Source organism: Erinaceus europaeus, chromosome 15, assembly GCF_950295315.1.
Source record: "Erinaceus europaeus chromosome 15, mEriEur2.1, whole genome shotgun sequence".
Lineage (NCBI taxonomy): Eukaryota > Metazoa > Chordata > Mammalia > Eulipotyphla > Erinaceidae > Erinaceus > Erinaceus europaeus.
Window position 1 is genome coordinate 3641406 of NC_080176.1, and position 12322 is coordinate 3653727.

Below are 12322 nucleotides of genomic sequence, written 5' to 3' on the forward strand. Positions count from 1 at the left end.
TCCTTGTGCTTAGTACTATGTGAGTTTAACTGGGCACACCACCACCCAGTCCCTTTCTCCTGTATCTCTCTCTCTCTCGTTATAATAAAATTAAATTTTAAAAAAACTGGTGTGGAACTATACTCCATAATCTTAAAGTCTTGTAACTCACTGTAATCACAAAATAAATAAATATAATTTTTTTTTAATTTTTAATATTTATTTATTCCCTTTTGTTGCCCTTGTTTTATTGTTGTAATTATTATTATTGATGTCATTGTTGTTGGATAGGACAGAAAGAAATGGAGAGAAGAAAGGAGGACAGCGAGGGGGGAGAGAAAGAGGGACACCTGCAGACCTGCTTCACCACCTGTGAAGCGACTCCTGGAGCCGGCTCGAACCCGGATCCTTATGGTGGAGCCACGTGTGCTTAACCCACTGCGCTACTGCCTGACTCCCAAATAAAACATTTTTTAAAAAGGACACACACTTCCTAAAGCACTGGGACTCAGTCCTGCTGCACCTAGCACAGGCTAGCTCTTGGTGAAAACTCTGCAAGTATTGGGAGGACCTGGCCTAATGTTCCCACAGAGGGCTCTGGAGTCAGGAGAACTCTTTGCAGGGCAGGAATCACTTCACTCCTCACAGCCCAGCTGTGGCCCTGGAAGTGAGCCAGGTGAAAAACGTTGCCTCCCGTAATCTGTTAGCAACGGATCAGGTGACTGGGCTCCAGGGAGCTTGTTTAAGCTCCTTTCAACAAGGGCTCTGCTCTCTGTGTTCAAACTCTGTCCATAACAACTGCCCAGCGGGCAGGGGCCTGGCCAATAGGCTTTTTCAAGGGCCACCACTAACTGGCTGGCCACACAAGAGGCAGCCTCTAAATATTTTAGTACCTCACTGCTGATGGCTGCCCCTTGATTTCCACCACCTCCTCTTCCCAGTGGAAAACCCCAACGCTGAGGAAATCCTACCCCCCTCCTTCCAGCCATGGGGATGCAGAATCAGAGATGGCCTGAAGCCACTGGGCTATGCTGCATTCCCCACCCCACCCCCCAAACACACACACACACACACACACACACACACACACACACACACACACACACACACACACACGGACAGGAGGGCCTTGCGGCGTGAGAAGAGGAAAGCTCACCCTGTGGCTTGTGATGCGACTAGACCTTAGAAGCCAAGTCAGGGATATCTGGTCGTGGGCTCAGGCCATGGGACCAGGTCTGAGTTCAAAAACTGTTGCCATTCACTGAGCATTTGGGGGTGATTTGTGTCTCCTGAAGAGGTTTGTTGGTTTGTTTGTTTGTTTGTTTGTTTTTTGGGGGGGCTGTCCTGACCCCAGGTGCCGCAATAACAGGACATCATTTAGAGCCTTTGTGGACATGAGCAAGTTATAATGGGGTCCTGGGGCATCCCCAGAGATCCCAGGGGACATCAGGGCACAAAGGCTCACCTGGGAAGGCACTGTGTGGCCAGGTTAGCCCACCACAGGCAAGAGACCCCCCCCCCCCAGAGGCTGGGAGAGAGACTCCATCCCTGGCCCACAGCACTCCCATGCACCGTACCGGGGCTCACTCCTGGGTAGTGTATGTGGTGAGATATCTAGTTGCTCCTCACAACAGAAATTTCTTTGGAAAGAATATGTTTATATGAGAAAGAGAGAGAGAGGGGGGGAGAGAGAGAGAGGGAGAGAGAGAGGGCATATATGTTCATAACAGCCCCACATTGCAAACAATCTAAATATTTGTTAACCAATGAATGAATAAACAAAATGTGGTCTCTACACAATGGAATATTACTGAGACATAAAGAGGAATGCCACACAGATGCAGCCTCAGCCTGGAAACACGTGCTCAATGAGGTGTCAGACTGAAAAGGCCACACTCACAACCCCATTTCTATGAAATGTCCACAACATACACACTCACAGAAAGAGGAAGTGAGTGAGCAGTTATCTGGGGCAAGGAGAGTGGGAGGAGAATCGGGGTTGATGGCTGTGGGGTACAGGGCTCCACCTGGGGGTGATGTCTACTGAGCTCTGTGGATGCCTGCAACCAAGGTTGGGTTACTAAAACCGCTGACTCAAACCATTTGTTTGTTTATACATGAACCAGAGCACTGCTCAGCTCTGTTAGAAGGTGGGTTATGGGAAGTCAAGTGGTAGCGCAGCAGGTTGAGCGCATGTGGCGCAAAGCACAAGGACCGGTGTAAGGATCCCGGTTTGAGCCCCCGGCTCCCCACCTGCAGGGGAGTCACTTCACAGGCGGTGAAGCAGGTCTGCAGGTGTCTGTCTTTCTCTCCCCCCTCTGCCTTTCCCTCCTCTCTCAAGTTCTCTCTGTCTTACCCAACAACGACGACATCAATAACAACAATAATAACCACAACAATAAAAGAACAAGGGCAACAAAATGGAATAAATAAATATTTTTTTAAAAGGTGGGTTATAGATTCTAGCTAGGGGTTGAACCTGGAGCTTCAGGCATGCATGTCCTGTGCTCTAACACTGACCTAAACCCCTGAGCCCCTGTTTGTTTACTTATATTATGATTTAATTTTTTGTTTCTTTCTTTGTTTCACAAGCTAGAGAGACATGGTGGCCATACCAGCACTCTGGCATATAAACTCAGGACCTCATGCTTTCAAGTCTACCTCCCAGTGCCCTGCCCAGAATATTATTTATTTTTTCTTAACTTTATTTATTTAATTTGATAGGACAAAGAAAAATTGAGAGGGAAGAGGGATAGGAAGGAAAAGAGTGAGAGAGAGACAGAGAGACACCTGCAGACCTGATTCTCTACTTGTAAAGCTTTCCCCCTGCAGGTGGAGACCAGGGATTTGAACCAGGCTTTTTGCACACTGTAATGTGTGCACTTAACCAAGTGTGCCACAATACTTTTTTTTTTTTTTTTTTGCCTACAGAGTTATTGCTGCAGCTTGGTGCCTGCACTATGAATCCACTGCTCCTGGAGGCCATTTTTTCCCATTTTTGTTACCTTTATTGTTGTTATTATAGTTATTGTTATTGCTGTTGTTGGACAGGACAGAGAGAAATTGAGAGAGGAGGGGAGATAGAGATGGAGAGATGGGGAGAGAAAGACAGACATCTGCAGACCTGCCTCACCACTTGTGAAGCGACTCCCCTGCAGGTGGGGATCTGGTGGATGGGGTCCAGTGCCTGCACCATGAATCCACTGCTCCTGGAGGCTATTTTTTTCCCCTTTTGTTGCCCTTGTTGTTTTATTGTTGTAGTTATTATTGATGTTGTTGGACAGGACAGAGAGAAATGGAGAGAGGAGGGGAAGACAGAGAGGAGGAATGAAAGACAGACACCTGCAGACCTGCTTCACCGCCTGTGAAGCGACTCCCCTGCAGGTGGGGAGCCAGGGGCTTGAACCGGGATCTTTATGCCAATCCTTGCGCTTCACACATTGTGCTTAACCCGCTCGCTACTGCCCAAACCCCCCCCAACAATATTTATTTTTAACGTGGTACCAGGGAACAAGCCCAGGGCCGAGTCCACATATGATAGATATCACCACTGAGCAGTCCTCCTCACCCCACTGTCTACTCAGTTTCTCAGAAAGAAGGGAGAGAGGAGAGAGAGGGGAGAAGGGAAGAGGGGGTAAGGGAAAGAGAAGAGGGAGAGGCACTTCAGCATGGAGCCACCACTGTGGAACTCCTGGGTGCTGTCCAATATGTTTCCCTGTGGTGCTGGGCTTGAACCAGGGTCTTGGGTTGTGTGTGACTGACGTGTAAGCTGACTCCCACCCCCCTGACGTGTGCCTCTTCACACATGAGCCACATGGTGTGTGAGTCTTCTCAGCTGTCAAAGCTGCAACACCGCACATCGTAACCATAACTGAGGCAGTGCTGCCCAAGCACTGACAGGATGCCAGGCCCCCGTCGCGGGTCCACGTTCCACCCCAGCAGGCCCTTCATCACCTCTACTCTCCAGGGAGAAACTCAGGCCCCCACCCAGGGGTAGGCTTCCCTGTGCAACAAGAGTTCCTATCATCTAGAATCTACTCGTGATGGGGTGTGGAGCAGACCAGGCTGTGGCCCCAGGACTCAAACAGCCACTGCCCACAGCCTGAGACAACAGCTTTTCGGGCTCCACATAAGGTCCACCACTTACGACTCTCACCTCCAGGGACTCCTGTTCCACCTTGATTAGAACACAGCCTCCCCTGTCTCCACTTTCCCTCCATTTACAGAGACCACAGAAGCTCCTTGGTTTTTGTTTATTTATTTTGCCTCCAGGGTTATCAGTGGGACTCAGTGTGGCACTCCAAATACACTGGTCCTGGGGGTCATTTTTTTTCCATTTTATTGGATAAGACGGAGAGAAACTGAGAGGGGACGGGGAGACAGAGGAGAGAGATAGAGAGAGAGAGACCTCCTGTGAAGTGTCCCCTTCCCCCCCCCCCCACAGGTGGGGAACCAGGATCCTTGCTTGGGTCCTTTAGCTCAGTACTATGTGCAACCACTGCCTGGCCCCCAGGAGCTCATTGTTCAGAGTCACATGACAGTGTTCTCAGGTGACAGGAAGGTCAAGAGGGCTGGACCCCATCTTCAGAAGCAGATTGACTACCCAAGGCTTGGGCCTCAAAGGAGCTAATGCTCATGCACTAGGTTAGCTAAAACCTTGAGATAAAAAATAAAAATAATCTCTCTTTCTTTCTTCCTTTCAACCAGAGCACTACTCAGCTCTGGTTCATGGTGGTGCGGGGGATTGAACCTGGGACTATGGAGCCTCAAGCATGAGAGTCTGTTTGCATAACTATTATGCTATCTACTCCCACCCAGAAAAACAATTTTTCAAAAAAAAAAAAATCAGCATTTCATTTGGGTCTAGAAAGACCATCAGTGCTGTGTGCTAAGTGGTCCTCAGTGACTTAAGTCATCACCGGTGGACTTTTTGAAGATACAAGGGAGGGGAGAACTTTGAGCCTCAGGTCAATTCTGTCAAACAGAAAATCCCAAGGGGGCCAGCTCTACTGGTCACCCAGATGCAGGGCAGTGGCAGAAGCCACCCGTAACTTCCCCAGCCTCTTGCCCAGACTGAGGGTGAGTGTCCAGCCCAGGAAACAAAGATGGACATTCTGAGCAGAAAACCCCTTTGTGCCCTCACGGCTGCCCACACAGCATGCAAGTCATGTTGAGTTCTGCGGCTATTCTGGGGACAATGGTGTTTTGTAAACAGTCGGCAAAGTGTCTTTGTTCAAAGGATGTTGCTGCGGTTTGGAGACAGACCAGAGCTGTTTGGAAGATAAGGCAACAGTCATGGCTGTCTCTTTGAAGGAAAAAAAAAAAAATACAAAGAGGGAGTCGGGCAGTGGCGCAGTGGGTTAAGTGCACGTGGCGCAAAGCGCAGGGACCGGCGTAAGGATCCCGGTTCGAGCCCCGGCTCCCCACCTGCAGGGGAGTCGCTTCACGGGCGGTGAAGCAGGTCTGCAGGTGTCTATCTTTCTCTCCCCTCTCTCTCTGTCTTCCCCTCCTCTCTCCATTTCTCTCTGTCCTATCCAACAACAAAGCAACGTCAACAATGGCAATAATAACCGCAACGAGGCTGCAACAACTAGGGCAACAAAAAGGGGGAAAAAAGGCCTCCAGGAGCGGTGGATTCATGGTGCAGGCACCGAGCCCAGCAATAACCCTGGAGAAAAAAAAAAAATACAAAGAGTGGGAGTAGGAGATCGCTCAGGAGGTAAGGTGCACATTTCCACCATGTGTGAGGCCCCAGGCATGAAACCCAGCACCACATGAAGCACGCATAGCACCAGGGAAAGGAACCGTGCTGTGGTGTTTCTCTCTCTCTCTCTCTCTCTCTCTCTGTATGTCTGTCTGTCTAAAATATTGAAAAAGAATGGGGGTCGGGCAGTAGCACAGCAGGTTAAGTGCACATGGGGCAAAGCGCAAGGACCGGAGGAAGGATCCCGGTTCGAGCCCCCTGCTCCCCACCTGCAGGGGAGTTGCTTCACAGGTGGTGAAGCAGGTCTGCAGGTGTCTGTCTTTCTCTCCCCCTCTGTCTTCCCTTCCTCCCTTCATTTCTCTCTGTCCTATCCAACAACAATAACATCAATAACAACAATAATAATGACCACAACAACGATAAAATAAAACAAGGGCAACAAAAGGGGTAAAAATGGCCTCCGAAAGCAGTGGATTCATGGTGCAGGCACTGAGCCCCAGCAATAACCCTGAAGGCAAAAAAAAAAAAAAAAATACAGCCCACTGGGAGTGGTTGAATCATGTTGGTGAAGAAATAATAACCATGTGAAATAATAACCATGCCACCAGTAATAACCATGGTGGCAAAATAATAGTAATAATAACAATGATAATAATAACAACAGAGAATGATTATTGCATGGACTTCATGGATGGAAATTGCATCTGGCATGTTATGGATTCCCCACCCCCATTCCCCAACCACCACCTCCAGGGCATTGAACCTGGGACCTCTCCATGCAAGTCCTATGTGGTACCGATGCATCATCTCCCTGGTCCTAGCGTGTGTTTAGGATACTCAGAAATATTTGCAATCACCAAATTTAAAGAATCGTTAGCAAAGTGTGTGCTCTGTTGGGTGAGCCATCTCCCGGCCCCTCTGTGCAATAATTAAAACAGTATTAGGGCAGGAGGTGGGGGCAGATAGCATAATGATTATGCAGAGACTGTCATGCCTGAGGCTCCAAAGTCCCAAGTTTAGTCTCTTGTACCACCGTAACCCAGAGCTGGTAAAAAAAAAAAAAAAAAAAAGTTTTCATTTTCCATTCTACCAGTATTAATCTCAGCTTCTTGGCAGAGCATGACCAGTGCTAGGATTACTCCAGACACGTGGGCTAAGTGCTTCTCTCCTAAGGAGTACATGAAAGAGTCCAGGGTCTTAGAACATATGAGCTGCCCAGAGCCTGAGCCGGATGCTGCGACTGCTTCTGCTTAGCTTGTGTTTCTTGCCTGTGTGGTATGGACAGGGCCGGGCACCCCTTACACACCACAGTCACCTTCCATCCTCACAAGTGACAACCCTGTCGGGTGCACAGAACCACCCCCGTCTCACAGCGACCCAATGACAGTCCAGAGACACACAGTCAGATCAAGGGAGCTGGTCCTCTGGACTCCACTTCCCTGGGTGTCCTCAGCACCCATGGTGAACCGAGGAAAGGCAGCAAAAATCTCAGTGATGGCACGGATCCGTGCCAGGCCCTGCCAGGGAGTTCCGTACACACTGACTCATTTATCCACAGCACGATGCCGAATTTGGAAGCTGTGTGATCCCCATTTTAGAAATGGGGAGTGCCAGCTCAGAGAGGGTAAGTAATTTGCTGGAGGGGACCCAGCCAGCCAGTACAACTCTGGGGCTCCTCTTTCCTGACCTCCAACCATCTCCATGGTTCCATGGTATAGTCACGCAAACTGTGTGTGTGTGTGTGTGTGTGTGTGTGTAGGTTTATAGAATAAGACTGAGGGGGCCGGGTGGTGGCGCACCTGGCTGAGCACATACGTTACAGTGCATAAGGACCCAGGTTTGAGCCCCTGGCCCCCACCTGCAGGGGGAAACTTTGTGAGTCGTGAACCAGGGCTGCAGGCATCTCTCTGTCTCTCTCTCCCTCTCTCTCATACCCTTCCTTCTCAATTTCTGTCTCTATCCAATAAATAAATAAAAGATAATAAAAAGCTAGAGTAAGATTGGATAGGACACACCCACACACCCACACACACCAACGGATGTGAAGGTCCTTGGAGGGGAGTCTGGCATGAAGCAGCCAGGGAGCACGGGGGCAGATTCCAAGGGCTCTTCCACATTCGATGCCGTCGTGCAGGGCCATGTTGCATTATCACAAGCACAGCTGTGTTCAGTGAGAACGTTCTGTGTGCCAGGCTCCGAGCCAAAGACCCATCTCCTCTCATCACAGCTCAATCGTGTGACCCCATTTTACAGGGCAGAGGAGCGCCAAGAGGCAGCGTGATGGCACCAAGGATAAGGAGTCACCCGCCCTGCCTCTAGCAGCTGACCCCACTTTTGCCTCCAGATGCGAAGCCCAAAGATCTAGGAACCCAGGAATCAGCATTTGCCTCCAGCCCCCAGTAGACAAACTGCCCCACCAGACAAGCAGCCTCATCCGTCTGAATCCTCCCTGAAATAGACTGTGACCAGCCTCCTCTTGCCCAGGGACGGCCTCTCTCCCTGTCTTGGTCCCCTTGAAGGGGAGAAGGCAAATCTAGGACTGTCCCTTCTTTTTTTATTTATCTTTTCTTTCCTTCTCTCTCTCTCTCTCTCTCTCTCTCTCTCTCTCTCTCTCTCTCTCTCTTTCCTACCAGAGCACTGTTCAGCTCTAGCTTATGGTGGTGCAGGGGACTGAACCTGGGACTTTGGAGCCTCAAGCATGAGAGTCTGTTTGCATAACCATTATGCTATCTCCCCTCTGCCAAGACTGTCCCTTCTATCAAGCTTCAGTTTACTCTTATGTGACAGTCTGCAGGTATGAGTCAAAACTATATATGAAGACTTAGCACTCAAGGTTGGTGGGATGAGCATGATTTTAATGGCAATATTCATTGTTATTATCACTATACACACACACACACACACACACACACACACACACACACACACACACACACACACACACAGTAGTGGGAGCTTGGCCCCTGAGAACTTTGTTTTCTATTGGGGATCCTGAGACAGAAGAACAGGTTAGTTTCAACAAGGAAAAAGAAAGCCCTTATGGAGGGCCGGGTGTGAAGACCTAGGCTCAAGCCTTCTGTCCCCTCTGCAGGGGAGAAGTTTCATGAACAATGCAGCAGTGCTGCAGGTGTCTCCTTTTCTCTCTGTCCCTCTTTCTCTTGTTCACCCCTTATCAAAAAATAAAGAAGAGGGGCCAGGTGGTGGCACACATGGTTAAGCCCACACATTACAGTGTGCAAGGAGCCAGGTTCAAGGCCCTGGTCCCCACGTACAGGGAAGAAAGCTTCACAAGGACTGCAGGTATCGCTACATCTCTCTCTACCTCTGCCTCCTACTCACCTCACAATTTCTCTCTGTCTCTACCCAATAATAAATAAATTTTAAATTTTAAATTTTAAATTTTAAAAAATGAAGAAAAATAAACAGCCACCAGGAGCAGTGGCATGGTGCAAGCACTGAGCCCCAGTGACAACCCTGGTGGTAAAGAAAAGAACAGAACAGAACAGAAAAGCCTTGGTGATGTGGTCAGTGGGCAAGGATTACTGAAGATGTGGGGACAGGTGGGAGAGCCAGGAGGGTCAGGCGGAAGGGTCAGTGGCTGGAAACTTGCCACACACACACACCCCATCAGTTGAGGCCTGATGGGTTCCCCCTCCTCCCAGCCCTAACTGACCTTCCGCATCCCTCCAGCCATGTCACACCAGGGCCCCAAGAATCAGGGGTCACTCACCGCCATGACCAGCTCGAACGGGTACTTGTAGATGCGGACAGGGGACTGGTACTTCTGCACCATGTTCCCGCAGGTGCTCCGGCTGAAGTGCCCAGGCAGGAGTGAGCACAGCACCTGGCCTGGGGCGTGAGGGAGGAAGAGCTTGCAGCTCCTTCCAGAAGAAGCAGGAGCCCTGCCCACTGCTCCTCTTCCAGCCCTCTCAGGTCCACCCACACGGCTCCCCAGTTCTCCCTGTGACCTCCAAACTATTTTGGGCTGGGTCCTTTTGCATTACCCGGTGCCCAGGGATCACACTTAATCCTCTAAAAGCGACACAAACTTTCCTCCTACCCCACCCTTCAGTGACAGGCACAGAAACACCCCTCACAGACACCCACGCCAAGTGGCACACACATTACCGATTCTTCCACTTCCACCATGCACTTCACCCACGCACCACACAGCTCCACACAGACATTCTGACCCCTGTGTGCCCCACCACCACCAAGAATCATTGCCCTCCACAAGCACTCGGACATATGCACATGCATTGTCACACATGGGCACACACATGCACGACTCCCTCCCACACTGGGCTGCACGTGCACACACACACACAACTTTGCACACACACACAGAAACCCAGCTCCTACCCAACTCTACACAAGGCACACAATTCCCCGGAGCATCACACACCAAGATGCACATGCACACCCACAGGCGGCCACATGCATGCATGCTCAGGCCCCTGCAACCCAGCTTACCTTCACCCTCCAGGTCTCGGGGGACACAGACCCCCCACCCCAGCAGTGCGGAGCTGCACCCCACTGGGCACCCCCCAGCAGCCGCCTGGCCTGGATCGCAGTGTCTCGGGCGGGGCCGACCGGCGGTGGAGCTTCTAGCTTGCTCTGCTCTGCACACTGGGCGGCCGGCCAGGGAGGAGCCTGCGGGGCGCGAGCGAGACCTGCGGGGCCGAAGCGCTCCAGGACCCCGGACAGCGGAGAGCCGGTCTGGCCCCGCCCACACCCTGGCTCCGCCCACACGGAACCGCGTGACCACGCCCACACCCACACGACTCCGTCAGGTCCCGCCCCCCGTGTGGCCACGCCCGTATCTTAGCCCCACCCTCCACTTTACAGGTCTTTTCCTTGACCACGCCCTGAACCCCCCCGTCCTTCCTCTGGATTGACCACGCCTTCTAGAGGCCCCGCCCCTCACTCCCCACCCCCAAATCACCCAGCCAATGAGGTGACCAGGCCTCGGATGGTCCCGCCCACAGCTCCACACAGCCACGCCCGCCCGCCCCTCCTGGGCTCCAAGCCACGCCCCTCCCACTGGCTCCTGCCGGTGCCCTGCCCACACGCCATCCACCCATCCACCCTTTCATTCATTCATTCATTCATTCTGTAGGAAGAGAGGGATGAACGCCTACGCAAGATCATGTCCTGCATATATCTTTGCCTTTCTGGAGTTTTCATCCAGGTGAAGGAAACAGACATGAACTAAGGGAAATACAATGGTGGCGAAAAATGCCAGAGAAAAAACAAAACAAAACAAAACAGGGAAAGCGCTTAAGAACAGTAATGCGAGGGGGGGGGAGGTTATAAAGCAGGGTGAAAGGGTGGCATCTGTCCATGCTCCTCCGCCCCTGCAGTCCTCCCAAGACGCCCTGAGACGTATCTGTTACACCTATGGAAGCCAAGAAGCCGGCTCTGTCTGGACAGCTTTCTCATGTGTATGCTCATTCATTCATTCATGGAATTTACTGAGCGTTGGCTACAAGCCTGCTCTGGGAGGGTTCACCCATTCACAGAGGAAATCAGACACGCCTGCCCTTGTATGTCCCACAGTCCTCAGCAGGGAGTGGGGATGCAGGGACACAGTCCCATACTCTGCTTGTTGAATATATCATTTCATTCCCAGCATGGACGACACTCTTAATTGTCTTATTGATTCATTCGTGTTATTTGTTTGTGGGTGACAGACTGTCTCTCTTGAGATATTAGGAGATTCCAGAGAGCAGGGATCCTGTGTGACATCTAGTTCATTTCCACCCCGCCTCCCCCAAGTCTGCAGGATCTTAGGGGTAGGTTGGGGGCTGACTCAGCGCCCAGTGCCTTTTCCATATGAAGGTCAAGGATGAAAATCGAGCACAAAGTTCCCATCTCTACCGCGAGGTGGCAGCAAACAACAGTGGATGGATGACTCCTGGGTCTCTACTTGCAAGAGAATTTTAAAAGTCCCAGAGACCTGTCATCCAGCCTCTTAAGCAAGGCCTTGTGCTCACCCAGGGTGTCAGTCATGGAGGGTCGTCCACACGAACATGCTCCTAGACTGTTATTAATGCACAAAGCCTAGAAGTTAGCACAGAGTAATTACAGAGGTTATCCACACCTCGAAGGATGGGGAGGAAGCTGAGTATCCCAAATGCTCAACACCCCCCACACACACACACACCCAAGCTCAACCCTTAAAATATCCGAGGCAAATGCATGTTAAAATGCAGATTTCCACAGCCCAAAAGGTGCCTCAGTGATGGAGCACAGGCCTTGGATGAAGGAGGTCCCAAGTTCAGTTCCTGATAATATACAGGCCGGTGTGACACTTTGCTTCCCTCTGTTATTTTCTTTCTCATTAAATAAAATAAAAATATTTTGAGGGAAGGGGTAGATAGCATAATGGTTATGCAAAAAGACTCTCATGCCTGAGGCTCCGAAGTCCCAGGTTCAATTCCCTGCACCACCATAAGCCAGAGCTGAGCAGTGCTCTGGTCTTCTCTCTGTGTCTTTCTCTGCATCTATCTCAAAAATACTTAAAAATTTTAATAAAAATATTTTGAGAGTTTGAGTGATAATTCAGCTTGTTAGAACACAAAATTTGCATACATGAGGCATCAGAGGCCTCAGGTTCAGTCCTATGTCACATACATT

General features: G+C 50.6%; 1 protein-coding gene across 1 annotated transcript in view; it reads right to left on the reverse strand.

Annotated features, from left to right (window-relative positions):
* The window catches only part of SEC14L5 (SEC14 like lipid binding 5), a 49337-nt gene extending 38962 nt beyond the window's left edge, over positions 1-10375 (reverse strand). Inside the window, exons 1-2 of the mRNA XM_007522007.3 lie at positions 10228-10375; positions 9414-9532 (exon numbers count right to left, since the gene is read on the reverse strand). Of these exons, the coding sequence (XP_007522069.1) occupies positions 9414-9476 (63 nt within the window). The 5' untranslated portion in view covers positions 9477-9532; positions 10228-10375. The remainder of the gene's footprint in view (positions 1-9413; positions 9533-10227) is intronic.
* Positions 10376-12322: the final 1947 nt, after the last annotated feature.